Source organism: Thamnophis sirtalis, unplaced genomic scaffold (assembly GCF_051295495.1).
Source record: "Thamnophis sirtalis isolate CommonGarterSnake01/CBP01778 unplaced genomic scaffold, rThaSir2_p1.2 scaffold_2, whole genome shotgun sequence".
In the NCBI taxonomy this organism is placed as follows: Eukaryota; Metazoa; Chordata; class Lepidosauria; order Squamata; family Natricidae; genus Thamnophis; species Thamnophis sirtalis.
In genome coordinates this window covers 59,665,335-59,683,887 of record NW_028261382.1, presented here as the reverse complement: position 1 = coordinate 59,683,887, position 18,553 = coordinate 59,665,335, and the positions used below count along the sequence as shown (strand labels likewise).

Genomic DNA, 18,553 nt, shown 5'->3' with positions numbered 1-18,553 from the left:
GGGCCAAATGGAGACATCAAAAACGAGCGACAGCTTCCACACTCATCCTTCCTGGAGCCAAGATTTCCTCCGAAGAGAACTGTTAATGGACTGGTCGAACCCAAGTTATCCATACAGGAACAAGCTATAGGTTAGCCGTGTTCACATATCCCACGGAATCCTGTTTTGGTTAACCACGATTGATCCATCAGCGCCCCTCAGGCTGTGTTCAGTCATTACGCCCGATTTACCTGTAATTGTTGGGTTCCGTGCCATGATAGCTCAGTAAAGATGGTCCTTGACTTACAGCCGTTCTCTTGGTGTCTGTTCGAAGTTACGACGGCACTGAAAAATTGACTTATGTCTGTTGATCACAATTACCACCCGTTGGGGTCATGTGATCAAAATTGACTCATATTAGCAATAGCATTTAGACTTATATACCACTTCCCAGTTCTTTCCAGCCCTCTCTAAGCCGTTTTACAAAGTCATCCCCTTGCCCACAACACTCTGGGTCCTCATTTTACCCACCTTGTAAAGATGGAAGGATGAGTCAACCTTGAGCCTGGTGAGATTCGAACTGCTAAATTGCAGGCAGCCGGCAGTCAGAAGAAGTAGTCTGCAGTACCGCACTCTTAATTAGGTCCCTTCCAACTCATTCTATTCTATTCCATGCCATTCTATTCCGTTCCATTCCGTATTTTCTATTCTATTCTATTCTATTCTATTCTATGCTATTCTATGCATGCTATTCTATTCCATATTTTCTATTCTATTCTATTCTATTCATATTTTCTATTCTATTCTATTTTATTCTATTCTATTCATATTTTCTATTCTATTTTATTCTATTCTATGTTATTCCATATTTTCTATTCTATTCTATTCATATTTTCTATTCTATTCTATTATTCTATTCTATTCTATTCTGCACTCTAACCTCTGCACCACCATGGCACTTTATATTTATAATGTTTGCATCCCGGAGTCGCGGGATCACTTTCCGTCACCTTCTGACAAGCATAGTCAACGGGGAAGCGGGATTCACTTAACAACTGAAGAAAGAAAGTTCTTAAATTGGGATAAAACTCCACTTAACACGTTTCTCACTTAGCAACTTAAATTCCGGGCTCACTTGTGGTGGCATGTTGAGTCAGTTGCTTGTATTCATTTCTTCTCTAGTAAGCAGTTAGCAATTAGCAATTCTGATTAACATAAATTACGATAAAATGACAATTCCCCGCTTGTCTGATATACCTGTCTTCTGCTTATGACAACAACAGGGGATCAGAATTTCCATTGCAAAGCGGGGCAGCCGTTAAGTGAGTCACACCTGATTTTACAATCTTTTTTCATGCCGTGGTTGTTAAGTGAATCGTGAAGTTGTTAAGTGAATCCACCTTCCTCCGTCAGCTTTGCTTGTTCGGGACAGGATGCGAAGGACACAGGATCCCGAGGTTTGCCGTAAATATATACCGCACGCGAGCGTTGGAATAATGATCACGTGACGGTCGTAAGTGCAAGGACCAGCCATAAATCATAAGAGACTTAGGCAGCCATTTGCCTGAAATGTGATAGGAGCTCCTGCTTGAATGGTGGGGGGTCAGACTAGAAGACCTCCAGAGTCCCTTCCCAACTCTGTCCTTCCGTTATTTTTTGCCCCCAGTGCCATTGTAACATCCAACAGTCTATAAACAGATGGTCGTACGTTGAGGACTTGTAGTTGCTTTGCTAGCCAACCCAAAAGCCCAGCATAGGATTGAAACATAAAATGTTTTGCAAAGTTGAATGTTTCTAGCTAGTTTCTGGCCCGTTGATGTTGCTACAGTTTTATCTGCTTTCAGCCCAGATCTGAAAAAGAAAACATTCCATCGCTTACACAGGCAGACGAATAAAAAGGAAGAAAAATGAACGTTGTGTTCTTTCGTGTGCATTTTTTTTGCTCTTTTAAACCATTTAGTGGTGTGTGATTCTTGGAGACTTCACAGGCAAGTGCTCTTCGTGTCAATCACAGCTTTTTTCGATTGTGGGATGTTCAACTTTGCATCGGATTTGATGTTATCAAGCCAGGCTCCCCCCCCCCCTGAACCTTTATTGTCAGAGTACAACACACGTACGATGACATTGGCTGAGCCTCCCTTCATACACCGCCCCCCCTCAACACAACTCAGAGTGAAACACAGAAAATCCCAGTGAATCCTACCAACAAATACTCAGTCTTATTTATACCACCTTATAAAGCCTTGGGAAGGAATACGGCATCCAGTTTTGGTCGCCACGATGTAGAAAAGATGTGGAGACTCTGGAAAGTGCGCAGAGAAGAGCCACAAAGATGATTAGGGGACTGGAGGCTAAAACATATGAAGAACGGTTGCAGGAACTGGATATGTCTAGTTTAATGAAAAGAAGGACCGGGGGAGACAGGATAGCAGTCTTCCAATATCTCAGGGGTTGCCCCAAAGAAGAGGGAGTCAAACTATTCTCCAAAGCACCTGAGGGTAGAACAAGAAGCAATGGGGGGAAACTAATCAAGGAGAGAAGCAACTTAGAATTGAGGAGGAATTTCCTGACAGAACAATTAATCAGTGGAAGAACTTGCCTCCAGGAGTTATAAATGCTCCAACACTGGAAGTCTTTAAGAAGAGATTGCACAACCATTTGTCTGAAGTGGTGTAGGGTTTCCTGCCTAGATGGGGGGTTGGACTAGAAGACCTTCAAGGTCCCTTCCAACTCTGTTATTCTATTCTATTTATTGTATTCTATTCTATTGTAATGATTTTACAGCATCCAATTGGGGTCAGTCCGAGGTTTTGTTTTCCCAACTTTCAGATTTGTGCTGGAGCCCATCCTCAGGGATCTTCTCTCTAGCAGACTGTGTGCTGTTTTTATTTGTGGCATTTATAGTGCCTGTTGTGAGTGGCATGGTGGCTTAGAGGGAGAGCTTTCGCCTCACTATCAGGAGGCTGTGGGTTTAATCCTAGGTAGAGGCAGATATTTCTTTCTCTGGGCACACTGAGAATATATCTGCTGAAAAAAAAAAACCTCTGCATTGGCGACAGGAAGGGCATCCGGCCATTAAAACACTCAGCTCCATTCCGTTGCCTAGACTTCACCCCGCAAGGGATTATGGAGTCACTAAAAAAAGATGATTTATAGTGCCTGCTGTTTGTGGCTTTTTAGATGTCGATTGGGGTGTGTAAAATGCAAAAAATGTAATATTGACAGCATCACAACACAATGCAATATGCAAAGTAGCTCAGGGAAGGTTTTGCACTCGCTGATCCCAAGATTCCTAACAATGCAAATTTTGCAAAGATAGAAATAAATCAATAACCAATTTCGTTGTATTAATTTTGTACAATGACAATTAAGACTATACTATAAGAGAGGCGTAGTGGTCGCAGAGGTGCAAATCCCTCCCTTTCAGATATCCACTTGTTTTTTTGGGTGGGGTGGGGAGGAAGGGGTAAAATTAGGGGGTCTGAGTCTAAGATCAGCTCAACGACGACCCTGCAGAGTAGACTCGGCCGGTCGCTCCCGAACCACTCAACACCTTCCTTGCCCGCTGCAGCTGCGAACAGAACCCGAATCGATCGCGTGCTGCCTCTTCGCTTTACCTCTATACACCACGGGTGGACTGACGTCAGGAGGAGGCGTTCCCATGCTCCCTTTGCCACACCTTTGGGGGGCGTGGCCTTGGGTGCGCACGCCGGGACGGCGTACGGGGAAGCGCTTCCGGTGCGTCCCCGGAAGTGGCCGTATTTCCGGAAGTGAGAGCCCGTGGCGGCCCAGGCCTCGCTTGCGTTGCCCCGGGAGACGATTCGTGGGGCGTCATGGAGCCTGCGGGGAGCCCGGCCGGGTGCGGCGCTTCGGCCCAGGCGCTGGTGCCCGTCCAGACCGAGGCTTCCGCCGTAGCTCTGCGGAAGGAGGCGCCTCAGGAAGCCCCCAAGTGCCCTAAGAGGGTCCTGGACGAGGATTCCTACATTCAGGTGAGGGGACGACGCCGAGTAGGCCTTCGAGGGGACCCGACTGCCCGTCGCCTCTCGGCCCTCGGGCGCTTTCCCGCCTGATAGGGGGCCCAGAGGTCTTTTTCTCCTCTCCCCCTGGCCTACCTCGCAGGGTCGTCGTGCGGAGGCTGGAGAGGGAGGAGGAAAATGAGGAGAAAAAATTAAAATATTACCCATGAAAAAAGCCTCACATTCCATGTCTTTAATCTCTTATGCAAATGCATAGTTTGCTAATATCCCCCTGGCTTTACTGTTGCGGCTGGTCCTCGACTTACGACCACCACTGTGCCCAAAATTTACATAGCTAAGCGAGACAGTTGGTTGTTTTTTTTCTGGTTTAACCTTTTTATTGTGTTAGAATAGAATATAGAATAGAATATATAGAAATAGAATAGAGATAGGATAAAATAAAGATAGGATAGAATAGACTAGAATAGAATATAGAATAGGGATAGAATAAGGATAGGATAGAATAGAATAGAATAGAGGGTGGAAGGGAGAGAAAGAGAAGGAGAGATAGTAGGAAAGGAAGAGGAAGAGTGGAGTAGAGGTAAGGGAAGAAGAAGAAAGAGGTAAGGAGAGGTGGGTGGAAGGGAGAGAAAGAGAAGGAGAGAGGGCAGGAAGGGGAAGAGAGGGTAGGAGTAGGAGAGAAAGAAAAAGAATAACTATGTGAATGTATACCTATAATTATATGTAAGAGAATAAATGACAGTAAGAATATAAAACACAATATAGGTAAACAATATTTTGTTATAAATAGCTAAGTATAAATAAATATAGAATTGTGCATAAAAATGGATAACGAATAAGGAGACCATGAATGCAAGATAGAAATGTACAGAAGGGAAAACACTAACTGTAAAGAAACCGATACGGAACTGCTGTATGATATATGATGGAACTTCTTGTTCCTATGTTGTTTTAAGTCATGTGTTTGTTTTTGTTTATGTGTTTAAAATAAAAATTAAAAAAAAAGAATAGAATATAGAATAAGGATAGAATAGAATATACTATAGAATAGGTATAGAATAGGGATAGGATGGGATGGGATAGAATAAGGATAGAATAGATATAGAATAGAATAGAAATAGAATAGGATAGAATAGAATATAGAATAGCATAGGATAGAATAGAATGGAATATAGAATATAGACTAGAAGAGAATATAGAATAGAAATAGAATAGGGATAGGATAGAATAGAATGGAATATAGAGTAGAATATAAATGATGTAACTTTGAATGGTCACTAAATGAATGATTGTAAGTCGAGGACTGCCTGCATTCCAATTTTTGGTGTATTTTGAACCAGCATAAATCTTTAACAGAATAACAGAGTTGGAAGGGACCTTGGAAGTCATCTACTCCAACCCCCTGCTTTTAAGGGCTCTAGATGATGTCTCGATCATGTTTCTCTGATTTTTTTGGTGGCAATTAAGAGCGATTAACCAATGTCTCCAAGAATAAAGTAGAGGCAAATTCAAAAGACTAAAAACTGTGTGTGTGTATATATATACTACATACATACATACACACATACATACATACACACATACATACATACATAGCTTGTTGAGCCTTTTTCTTAAGGGTTTTTGAGTTCCAATCGGTCGACTCACTGTATCAAAAGATAAGACGTCAGAATTGTGTAATCCAAATGCTTCCTGTTTTAAATATTTATTGGGAAACATATTGGTTCTTTTCAGAGCCTGGAAAAAATTATCCAGAGGGATTTCTTCCCTGATGTCGAGAAGCTGCGTGCCCAGAAGGAATACCTGGAGGCCGAAGAGAGTGGTGATTTGGAGAAGATGAGGCAGATAGCCATCAAGTTTGGCTCCTCCCTGGGCAAAGCTGCCAGAGATACACCTGCACCTTGTAAATATGCATGCCTGATCGCTTGATGGATTCAATTACTTGTGCCATCAAGTCATATTTGATTCTTAGCCACTACATAGTTTCTCCATGAGGATCTGATCCTCACCTGGCCTTCAGGTCTCCCAAGAGTGCATTCATTGCCCTTTTAACTGGGATTGTTCAGCTCTGGTCCCCGTAACCGACCAAATTGGACCTCCTAGGATCCAATATGGGTCGTTGATGGGACCAGAGGTGTGATATGTATATTTGCTTTCAGTGTCCATCTATTCTGACCTAGGCTTCCCAAAAGCATGAAGTCGACTCCTCGTCCAGATAAAACCCCTTTTGTTTAGTTTAAAGTGAATTCCTCTCCAACAAAGTCCCAGCCAACAGTCAAGAGATTTCACAACTACAGGCCTTTATCAGGCTTGGAGAGCTGCCAGGCCAATATCTTCCAGACTGGAGCAGCAATTACTTGGCAAGAGGTCAGGAATAGATCTTCACCCTAATGAATTGAACTAAATGTCTCCTGAAAACTCCCCTCCCCTTTCACTCATCTTTATTCCTTTGAAGGGACATTGTCATTTGAAAGCACCAGTAGATCAATTACCAATTTATTGGATTGTTATCTTGGATTTTGTTTCCTGCCAAGAAACGAAACTTGGCCTGAAAACTCCCCTTCCATGCTCAACCTCAAAGCATCCATTTGTCAATTAGGCTAGCTGAGATTGAGCGTTTGGGGATTTTTTTCAATGGGGATTTGACATTTCAGAGCAATCATTTTCTATATTTTGTAAACCTGTGTTTTGTGTTCCTTGAGACAGATGTCACCCCGGCAACCTTTGAAACTCCCGAAGTTCACCCCGGTGATCCTTCTGTGCCGAGTAAGCCCAAATTCACGTCGAAATCTCTCGATGAAGGTAAGCAATTTAATTAGTACTCTTTGGGTTTGCCTTTTGAGAGGGATGTTCCAATGAAACTGATTTATTGCTAATAACGCCCAGGAACAGGAAACTTCTCAACTAAAGGTTCGTACCAAAGGTGCTTTTTCAAGAAGCAACTGGACTTTCTTGTTCTTTCTTTTGAAGACGTTTCGCTTCTCATCTAAGAAGCTTCTTCAGCTGAGGAAGAGCTGAGAGTTGAAGAAGCTTTTTGGATAAGAAGCGAAACATCTTCAAAGAAAAACCAGAAAGTCCAGTTGCCTCTTGAAAAAGCACCTTTCTTCTTCAGCTCTGGCTGGCTGGTGAGAAATGAAATTTACTTGTTAAATTTATTTGCCAAGGTGGCACAGTGGTTAGAGTGCAGTTTCAGCTGACTGCTAGCTGCAGTTCGACAGTTCAAATCTCACTGACTCAAGGTTGACTCAGCCTTCCGTCCTTCTGAGGTGGGTCAAATGTAGACCCAGATTGTTGGGGGCAATAGGCTGACTCTGTAAAACCGCTTAGAGAGGGTCTGTAAAAGCACTGTGAAGCGGTATATACCGTATTTTTTGGAGTATAAAAATACGGTACAGCCCCCCAAAAGAGGCTGAAAATTGGGTGCATCTTATACTCCGAATGTAGCTTTTTCAAAGCTTTTTTTATTCCCCTAATGAGGCACTAACGAGTAAAGCGATCTTCCGCCTTCCCCTGCTTTTCTCATTGCTTCTCTCTCCAACGATCAGCTGTGCTTTAGAAGCTGTTTTTTATCCCCAACCAGGGGGTAAAAAGCACATGCGTGCACTCAACACCAGCAAACCTATGAGCTGAAGCAGACCAGACTAAGGACGCTAGCCAGATGAATACCTGTTAGGCAGATATTTATTTATTTTTTGCTATTTTCCTCTCCAAAAACTAAGGTGTGTCTTATACTCTGAAACATAATGTAAGTCTAAGACTCTTCAGTGCTATTGCAGCCCATCTCTCCGCAAGCGTTATAGATACATAACTTTACATCTTTAGAGTTATCTTTAGAGCTATAAAGAGTTATTTTTCTTTATAGTTTTTTTAAAAATCTCATTAAAATCAGAGCAGTCAATCTCGGCTCCACACAGCTTAGAGGATCTGATCTTTCAAAAAACTTGTGCTTCTTAGTGTGTCTGGATTTTTTCTTTCTTCCTTTCCCCCCAAATGACATTTCCTTTATTCTTCAGGAGAAGCGGAGGAAGAAGAAAACAAAGACGCCCTGCCGTGTTTGGACAACTTCTTGGCCAAACACACCAGTGAGGATAATGCGTCCTTCGAGCAGATCATGGAAGTGGCTGAAGAGAAGGAGAAAGCGAAGCATTATTGGCTTTACGAAGCCGAAGAGGAATTCGCTCAGGTAAGGAGCAGCTTTGGAGCCAGGGTGAAGGGATTGATCCTCCCTTGGTCAAAGAAAAGAGGCTTTTTAAAATATATATATTTTAGATTATTTTTTTTTTGTTCCGCATTTATTAAAGACCCGGAGAGGAAGGGATTGGCCTAAAGTCACCCAATTGGCTTCTATGTCGAAGGTGGGACTAGAACTCACCGTCTCCTGCTGATTGACCCAAAGTCACCCAATTGGCTTCTATGCCGAGGGTGGGACTAGAACTCAGCGTCTCCTGCTGATTGGGCCAAAGTCACCCAGCTGCCTTTCATGCCTAAGAACTCACTGTTCCCTAGTTTCTAGCGTGGTGCCTCCTCCACCACCAGCTGGCTCTCTAAACTGGCTTTTCTTCTATGGAAAGATGACAGTAGTGCCATGTCATTCCTTTTCAAAAGCAGACAGTTTTACGTTGTAGAAAAGTAATACCGCCTTATTCTGCACAACTGACAGCACGTGGTTTCCGAACGTCTTTTGTGCAGCTACCCAACCGAATGCTTTCCAACTAATAAATAACAATTAAAAAAAAACTGGAAAAAATTCCTATTTTCTCCCAAGACACCTAAAACAATTCTGAGCCCAGCCCGTGCGCCCGAGAAAGTGACATGCACACATCACATCATCCCTTTGGCTTCGCATTATTAAAACCTCACGGCCCTTCCTTGGCTCCCGGAAAGCCATGTGCAATTATCTCTGTGACATAAACCCACACTGGGGGGGGGGGGGGGAGGAGGCCCTGAAGCTTTCCTTGTCTAACCTACCCTGTTTACCCGAAAATAAGACCTCCCCGGCTTATAAGTCCAATTGGGCTTTTGAACGACAAGAATAAGCCCTCCCCTAAAACATTTAAACGGATGCGCAGCCAGTCCCCGCCATTTCCGGGGAGGGGGGGAACATGCCCCATGCGCCCCCACATGCACCTGCCATCCACGCGGAATGGCCTTGGGAGGCCGCTCCTGCAAAACCTAGCTACCACGCCCCTTCTCTTAGTGGCGGGCGCAAAAACAGCGGCAGGCCCAGCGACGCCAGGGCTGGCAAGAGTGTGCCAGAAACAGAGGCAGAACTTCTGGCCCTCTCTGGATCAGCTGATCTGCGGGCCGAGGTTAAGGGACCTCCTGCACCTCAAAAACAATAAGACCTCCCTGAAAATAAGGCCAAGCGCTTATTTCGGGGAGGTCAAAAGAAAATAAGACCCTGTCTTATTTTCGGGAAAACACGGTTCTTCCCCACAGGATATGCAGTCGAGTTCTTTGGAGGAGAAGCTGGAAATGCTCAAAAGGCTAAAATGTTAATTTACTCCTAACTACATTGCAGTATTGTCCGTTCCTTGCTTGCATATGATGGTGTTTTTCTCTCCTGTTTCAGCTTCCCCCTGGAAACAAGCAGTTGATCACAAGCTGGGCTCTTATGGGCTTTCATCATTATTCTTAATGTCCCTAGGCTTTGAGCAAGCAAAGCAAGTAGTAATCAATAGAATGAGGGACATGGAGTTCCAAGAAGAACTAAATAGGTTGCCTCTCCACAGTAGGGACAGAATCAAATAGGGTGTGTGGGAATTGACAAGATATCTAAATGACCTGATCTCCCCAAAACAAAGAATAGCTTTCTTCAGAGCCAAATTTAACATTCTTCCTTCAGCACACCTCCAGGGCAGGTATAAGAGAACACCTATAGCAGAACGGGTTTGTATATCTGGTAAAGGAGAAGTGGAAGATAATTCACATGTTCTATTACACTGCGAGCTATACAGAGCTTGTAGGTCTGCATATATTCTCCCCTTATTAGAGAGATTGCCAGGGAGGGCAAACCATTTTTATCTAGGCTTTCTCCTCCAGGACACTAACCCGGTTACCACGTATGCAGTGGCAAAGTTCTGTGCTGCTGCAATGTCCATAAGAAAAAAACTGGCTACAGAAGTATAGTACCATCTTGTACCAATTATCTGGACATACCTCTAACAATCTTTGGACCATTATGTTACTATCCACTTTTAATGTCAATACTTTTTAATTATATTTTAATGTTAGTATTTTTAGTAAGTAGAAACTAATATGTATTGCTGGTTTTTGACCGTAATAAAGATTTTACTTACTTACTTACTTACTCCCGTTTCAGCGCATCAGGAGCAGCTAGCTCTCCCGTCAATGGAGGAGCAGCAGGGCCCTGGGGAGTGGCAAAGCTGGCGTGGAGACATGGGAATACAAAGCAAAGAATTCCCTGATGTATTATCCACCAGGTGAGGCTGCTTGTGCTCCGTCTGACAAGGTCTGTTTGTTGTAAAAGGGGGTGGGGGGGAAGTTGGCTAATAATGGTGTTTTTCCCCCTTCATCAAGCTTATATTGGTTGCTTTTTGTACATGTTAAGAGACACCGGGAAAGCTGGCTGGGTGACTGTGGGCCACTCACCAGGAGATGGTGAGTTATAGTCCCACCTTAGCCGTGAAAGCTGATTAGGTGACTTTGGGCCACTCACCAGGAGATGGTGAGTTCTAGTCCCACCTTAGCGATGAAAGCTGATTAGGTGACTTTGGGCCAATCACCAGGAGACGGTGAGTTCTAGTCCCACCTTAGCCATGAAAGCTGATTAGGTGACTTTGGGCCACTCACCAGGAGACGGTGAGTTATAGTCTCACATTAGCCATGAAAGCTGGTTGGGTGATTTGGGCCAATCACCAGGAGACAGTGAGTTATAGTCCCACCTTAGCCATGAAAGCTGATTAGGTGACTTTGGGCCAATCACCAGGAGACGGTGAATTCTTGTCCTGCCCAAGCTATGAAAGATAGCCAGGTGACTTTGGATCAATCACCAGGAGATGGTGAGTTATAGTCCCACCTTAGCCATGAAAGCTGGTTGGGTGATTTTGGGCCAATCACCAGGAGACGGTGAGTTCTAGTCCTGGCTTACCTATGAAAGCTGGGTGAGTGATTTTGGGTCAGTCACCAGGAGAAGGTGAATTCTAGTCCTGGCTTACCTATGAAAGCTGGGTGAGTGATTTTGGGTCAATCACCAGGAGAGGGTGAGTTCTAGTCCTGTTTAGGCATGAAACCATCTGGGAGACATTGGGCCAGTCACTCTCTCTCAGGCAGCCCATCTCACAGGGTTGTTGTTAAGGGGCAGAAGAAGATGTGTTGGATATGCTCACTGCCTTGAGTGAAAAAAATAAGGCAGGATATGTAGAAAAAATGGGGACTACCTTTGGTGAGAAGGGAACAGCATTCCGTGCGCCTTCAGGGGCATTGAGTCATGCCGGCCACATGACCACGGAGACGTCTTTGGACAGGGCTGGCTCTTCATCTTTGAAACGGAGATGAGCACTGCCTCCTAGAGCCGGGAACGACTAGCACGTAGGTGCGAGGGGAAGTTTTTGCTTGATGGGTGATTCAGCTCTCTCTTTTGTGAGGCTGAGGTTGTTTTGCTCTTTGCTCCCTTCTGCCCTTTCACTGGAGAAATGGGCCAGGAATTCATGCTGCGTCCCCAATTTGCAGGGTTGTGAGTAATACAGTGCTGTGTCTTTTCAGGGGTTCCTGATGAGGAAGAGGTGTTTAAAAAGCCATGCGAGGTTGCCCACAGGAACACCCGTTTTCTTGAAGGATCCCTTTAGCCAAGCAGTGAGCAAGAGCCAGCTTCAGCAAGCAGCTGCCCTCAATGCTCAGGTGAGGGCATAAAAATTTCCCATATCCACTTTATTTATAAGAGGGCTGTTTCTGGTTGCCTTGAACCGGCCAATGAATCATAGCAAATAGAACGAGAAATAAAGGCAGAATGGCAAGGGAGGGAGGAGGCGGAGGAGCAGAGGAAATGCTGTAAAGGAAGGAAGCAAGGAAGGAAGCAAGGAGATGGAGGAGCAGAGGAAATGGTGAGCAAAGGAAGGAAGGAAATAAGGTGGAGGAAGAGAAATGGTAAGCAGGGGAAGGAAGGAATTGAAGGAAGGAAGGAGATGAAGGAGGAGAAATGGTAAGCTGGGAAGGAAGGAGAGGAAGGAAGATGAGGGAAGGAGAAGAAGGAAGGGCATGGAGAAGCAGAGGAGGTGACAAGCAAAGGAAGGAAGAAAAGAAAAGTAAGGAGATGGAGGAGAAAATAGTATGCAGAAGAAGGAAGGAATTGAGATGGAGGAGGAGAAATAGTAAGCAAAGGAAGGAAGGAGATGAGGGAAGGAGAAAAAGAACATGGAGAAGCAGAGGAAGTGATAAGCAAAGGAAGGGAAAGAAGGAAGGAGATGGAGTAGGAAATAGTAAGAAGGGGAGGAGAGAAAATGGTAAGAAATGGTAAGCAGAGGAAGGAGGAAAGGAAGAAAGAAAGAAAAGAAATTCTGAATGTTCTAGTTTAAACCGGGGGGGGGGGGGGGAGAGTTGGATCCTCTGCTTTAATTCCATTTACCGAAATCTTTGTGTGTGTTTTTTAACAGCCTGAGCCTTTTAGCTGTTTCCTCCCACTTTTGCAGGGTGGCAGGAGGCTCCTTTAAAGTACTCTGTAATTAACGCTAAGCATGATTCCCTCCCTTGTTAATCCCAGTACAAACAAGGCAAAGTGGGGCCCGATGGGAAGGAGCTCATCCCCCAGGAATCTCCGAAGGTGAACGGATACGGGTTTGTGGCCACACCTTCCCCCGCTCCGGGTAAGAAAGAAAATCCTTTTTGTTGTGTTATATTTTACACACATACACACATTCACACACTCACACACTCACACACTCACTCCAGCTTCCCCAATCATCATTCATCATCTCCTCCTCCTCCTCCTCCTCCTCCTCCTCCTCCTCCTCCTCCTCCCTCCTTCTTTCTTCTTCTATAAAAATGTGTTGTGTGTTTGTGTGTTCCAGCATAACTCTGGAACACCTCGAGCAATTTCAACCAAACTTGATACACAGATGACTTACTCTCTGGAAACAAATACTATGGGGGGTGAGACACCCCTAACACCCTTCGGGGTGTGTTCTGTTAAAATACAGCCTGTTGTGCCTTAAAAGGCTTCTACTGTACTGCTGTAAAACGGCTTCTACTGTACTGCTGTTAAAACGGCTTCTACAGTACAGCGCAATGGAGTTGCCATGGTAACAGCTTCACAGTACTCCACCAGATGTCTTTTGACAGAACTAGTATTTAAGCTCTGGTTCTTTCTATAATTTTTTTTTAAAAAAAATTCACCACCTTTCATAGAGAATATTTGTAGCTTGGGGTTGACATGAGAGGTCCTTGGTGCTCTCTTGAGTTTGGTGGTTTTCTTGCAGATGTTTCATGACCCAAACATCATCAGTGCTAAAGGGAGGGGGGGTTTGCTACTGATGATTTACCTAGTTTGGGTTATGAAACATTTGCAAGAAAACCACCACGCTCAGAGAGCACCAAGGACCCCACAGTCCTCCTCCCTCCCTCCCTCCCTCCCTCTCTCTCTCTCCCTCCCTCTCTCCTCTCTCTCTCTTTCTGTCTGTCTCTTTCTATCTTTCTATCTCCAGACCCAATCCCTTCTAGCACTGGTGATACTCCCTAGTTGAGTCATGAAACATCTGCAATAAAACCACCACGCTCAGAGAGCACCAAGGATGCTACAGTCTTCCTTCTTCTCTCTCTCTCTCTCTCTCTTTTTCTGTCTGTCTGTCTCTATCTTTCTATCTCCAGACCCAATCCCTTCTAGCACTGATGATGTTCCCAGTTGAGTCATGAAACGTCGGCAAGAAAACCACCAAGCTCAGAGAGCACCAAGGGCCCCTCAAAAGGACTGTTTTTAATTTTTTAGGATTCAGTATCTTCTCTTTTGTAATAATTTCTCTTCCAGCGGATCTGTAAGGGGAGATGTCCCTCGCCCCAAATATTTGAATCAAGTGCACTAGTGTTTAGGTGGGCGAGCCAGTGGTTTCCTGCCACATCAAATTCACTGATTGGCCAATGTGTCTCTCTAGGCGTGAACGACTCCCCTCTTATGACCTGGGGGGAGATAGAAAGCACCCCATTGCGGTTGGAAGGTTCGGACACACCTTACGTCGACCGGACGCCAGGGCCGGCTTTCAGGTATTTAAAGTTCTTAAAACATCCCCTTTGAGTCCTATCCCTATGCAGGTAGTCCTTAAATGAGGACCACAATTTTCTGGCTAAATGAGATGCTTGTTAAGTGAGTTTTGTCTCTCTTTGTAAAACTTTTCTTCTTTGCCACAGTTGATAAGTGAATCACTTTAGCTGTTAATTTTAGTAACACGGCTTTCCCAATAACTTAAATAGTTGAGTCAGTGCAGCAAACACCTGGCTCTTCACCTGCCCTGATTTGGACGGCACTTTTTGTGGAAGATTTGGGAAAATAGGTTCTAGGGCTGCTCTAGACTGTTGTGGCCTGGAGCTGACAGATCCGGACAGTGAGGGAGGTTGGGAGGAAGATGGCCAGTCCTGGAGTCTGGGGAAGGCTCTGATGAGGGCTCTGTGTCGGAGGCAGAGATGGGGCCAGGGATGTATGCCAGTTATGAGCTGCCTTCAGAGTCAGACATTAGTGAGGCAGACGAACAGCTGGAGCCTGAGTTGCCAGACGAAGGGAAGAGCTAAAGAACAGGGGTTGACTTGGAGTAAGGCCACAGGTGGACAATGAATGGCCCCTCTCAGAGGGACTAAAAGAGGAGCGGAAGGGGAGGGGAGTTTGCAGGAGAGACAACTAGTTCACTTAATTGGTTCATGACTCCGAGACTCCTTGCCAGGTTTTGCAGATATCGGCCTGGCAGCTCTCCAAGCCAGATAAGGTCTGTGACTGTAAAATCCTCCTTGAAAGACTTTTCTGGATGGGAATGAGCAGAATTCACAGTCAATTCATAAAAGGGTTTTTTGTTGGGACATGGAATTTGGCTTCGTGATCTGGGAAGCCTTGGTCAGAACATTGGCTTTCTCAGCCAGTGAGAAAAGGGTAAGGAGTGATTAAGGTATGGTCAGAAGGATCAGATTCCAACCAGCTGGTATTTTCACAGATCCTGGAACCTGGGCGCCGAGAGAGGCTGGGGCTTAAGATGGCCAACGAGGCAGCTGCTAAAAACAGATCCAAGAAACAAGAAGCCTTGAGGAGGGTCACGGAGAACCTTGCCAGGTGAGCGATCTGTCAAGGTAGCCACACTCACAGTGCTTTACAGCCTTCTCTAAGTGGTTTACAGAATAAGCCATTTGCCCCCAACAGTCTGGGTCCTCATTTTACCCACCTCAGAAGGACGGAAGGTTGAGTCAATCTTGAGCTGCTGAGAATCGAACTGCTGGCAGCAGCAGAATTAGCCTGGAATATTGTTTTACCACTGTGCACCATGGATGGATGGATGGCGCAAGAAAGGAAGGAAGGAAGGACAGACAGACAATATTACCTCTTCACAGTGCTTTACCGCCCTCTCTAAGTGGTTTACAGAGTCAGCCTATTTGCCCCCAACAATCTTGGTTCTCATTTTACGGACCATGGAAGCATGAAAAGTGGAGTCAACCTTGGAGCCAGTCGGGATCGAACTCCTGGCTGTGGGCAGAATTAGTCTGCAATACTGCATTCTAACTACTGTGCACCATGGAGGGAGGGAGGGAGGGAAGGAAGGAAGGAAGGGAAGGGAAGGAAGGAATAGCACTTAGACATATACCACTTCACAATGCTTTACAGCCCCCTCTAAGTGGTTTACAAAGTCAGCCTCTTGCCCCCAACAATCTGGTCCTCATTTTACCCACCCCGGAAGGATGGAAAGCTGAGTCAACCTTGAGCCACTCAGGATCGAATTCCTGGAGTGAGCAGTGAATTAGCCTGCAGTACTACATTCTAATCCTTGCAAAGGGAGGGAGGAAAGGAAGGAAAAGAAGGAAGGAAGGAAAACAGTGATAGCAATAGCAGACGTATATACCGCTTCACAGTGCAGCCCCCCTCTAAGCGTTTTACAGAGTCAGCCTCTTGCCCTCAACAATCTGGGTCTCCTCATTTTACTGACCTCAGAAAGATAGAATTCTAAGTTAAGCTTAGCATACATAAAGTATGTATGATGGGGAAAAAGGAACATTGCAATAAATCTTTTTTTTTTTAAAAAAAAGAAGGCTGTCAACCTGGAGCCCTGTCGGGATCGAACTCCATGCTCTGGGGTATAGTCTGCCTGCCCTACTGCATTTCTAACCACTGCACTATCACACCATCCTAGCTGCGGGCTGAGCAATGCTTAACAGAACCTCTGAAGTCCTTAATTTTGGTTTTTTTGTTTCTCTCTCTCCCCCCCCCCCCTTCCAGCCTCACTCCAAAAGGACTCAGCCCAGCTATGTCTCCCGCCTTGCAACGCCTAGTGAACCGTACTGCTAGCAAGTTCACGGACAAAGCTCTGCGGGCCAGTTACACCCCGTCCCCTGCCCATGTGAGAACGCCCGGCTACAAGACCCCTTCGGTGCCCTGCAGACCCCCACGGTCACCCCAACCTCCAGGACGCTCTCTCAGACCCCCGTGGCTCAGGATCCCGCCTCTATTACGGACAACCTGTTGCAGCTGCCTAAAAGACGTAAAGCGTCGGACTTCTTTTGACCCGGTCCTCTTGTCGGGGTCTCAGCATGGCCCAATAGACCAATCCTGACAGAGACAATAACGCCCATCGAAAGCAACAGGAGATGTGGGCTTGAGGTTCAGGATCGTTCCTGCCTTTGCAGTCCTGGGTTGCCCTAATCCTGGCTAGCCAGGGAGAAGGAGCGGAGGGAGAGTAAGGCTTTTTGAGTTGAAAATTGGTTCCAACTTTTGGATCGATTGCCCAGGAAGACGGTAACCCGAACTGCTTGCACTGCACCGGCCCTTCTGAACACAGTTTGCTGGTTTGCCTTGGGGGTGCTCTCTTAATTGAATAAAGACAGGCTTCGCCTCCAAGATCCAGCAGGAATCCGGATCGTGGTGTGGCTCCGGCACCCGTCGTTGCGAGGTGAAAGACTCAGGATGGGGGGTGGGGGAAGCAAGAGAGAGAGGGGAGAGAGAATGAGAGAAAAAGAGAGAGGGGGGAGAGAAAAATGTGAGAAAGAGAGTAGGAGAAAGAGAAAGAAGGGGAAGAGAGAAAGTGAAGAGAAAGAAAAGAGAGAAAGAAAAAGGAGAGAGGGGAAGAAAGAAACAAAGAAGGGAAAGAGAAAAAGAGAAAGGTGGGGAGAGAAAAAGAGGGAGTGGGGAGAGAGGGAGAGAAGGGGGGAGAGTGAGAAAGAGCAAGGGGGAGAAAAGGAGAATGGGTGGAAAAGAGAGAGAGAAAGCAAAAGGGAAGAGAAAGGGAAAAAAGGAAAGGAGAGAGAGAAAAAGCGTGAGAAAGAGAGTAGGAGAAAGAGTAGGAGAAAGAGAAAAATGGGGAAGAGAAAGAAAGTGAAGGGGAGAAAGAAAAGGGAGTGAGAAAGAAAGAAAGGGGAAGAAAAGGGAAAGAGAAAAAGGGGAGAGAAAGGTGGGGAGAGAAAAAAGAGGGAGTGGGGGAGGGGGAGAGAAAGGGGGGAGAGTGAGAAAGAGCAAGGGGAAGAAAGAAGGAGAATGGGTGGAAAAGAGAGAAAGAGGGAGAAAGAAAAGGGAAGAGAGAGAAAAGGAAAGGAGAGAGAGAAAAAGCGGGAGAAAGAAGTGCAAAAAGACACTGAGAGAAAGCGAGGGGGGGGAGAGAGAGAACAAACTATTTTTCAGGTAAGGTGGTGTGTTGCTACCCTGGCATCTCGGTGGCCTGGTGCAGCTGGCAACCTGCCTGCACCTGGTTAAGACAGATCATCACACCCTTGAAACGAATCGAACGACCGAATCCATGAATCTCAGAGACTCTGTGCCCAGCCTTTCCTTGCACAGCACCTCATTTGGAAAATATTGACAGGGCAGCTTTCCAAGGTAGATAAGGTCTGTGGTCATAAATTCACCTTTGAAAGACTGTTTGCCAGGCCTTGGCTGAATGTGAATGAGAGAAAATCACAGTCGTTTAATAAAAGAGGTTTTGTTGGGACCAGGACTCTGCCCCGTGCCTTTTGGGGAAGCCGAGGTCAGAACAGAAGATCTCCTAGGACAGTGATGGCTAACCTGCTCCCCATCGCGTGCCAAAAGCGATGGGAGTGTGTGGAGGTTGTGCACGCGTGTGCCCACACCCATAGTTCTATGCACCCTCCGCCTGCTTTTGTTGCACGATGGCACGGTTTTTCACCCTTCCCAGGCTCCAGAGGCTTTCTAGGAGCCTGGGGAGGGCAAAAGCGGCTTCCCCTGACATCCCCCTCCACTGCTTTTTTCCGACTTCCTGTTTACGCGTTGGGCCATTTTTTGCCCTCCGGAGGCTTCAGGGAAGCCACCCAAAGCCCCCGGAGGGCGAAAAATGACCCAACGCACAAATGAAGTTCAGGAACGGACTTCCGGGTTGCCTGTAGGGCCGTTTTTCTCCCTTCCGTGTGCCACTGCCATCACGTCCTGTACCATTTCAGACAGGTGTCTG

The 18,553-nt window shown here is 45.8% G+C and overlaps 1 protein-coding gene across 1 annotated transcript; it reads left to right on the top strand.

Moving 5' to 3' along the window:
* Positions 1-3,711: 3,711 nt before the first annotated feature.
* ESS2 (ess-2 spliceosome associated protein) lies at positions 3,712-17,141 on the top strand. Its single transcript, XM_087705700.1, is given in 13 exon segments — positions 3,712-3,968; positions 5,691-5,859; positions 6,663-6,758; positions 7,970-8,139; positions 9,213-9,247; positions 10,320-10,399; positions 11,682-11,743; positions 11,745-11,816; positions 12,676-12,778; positions 14,060-14,167; positions 15,102-15,219; positions 16,375-16,495; positions 16,498-17,141. Coding segments are annotated over 13 exon segments (1,452 nt in total). The 5' UTR covers positions 3,712-3,812; the 3' UTR covers positions 16,660-17,141.
* The last annotated feature ends 1,412 nt before the right edge of the window (positions 17,142-18,553 follow it).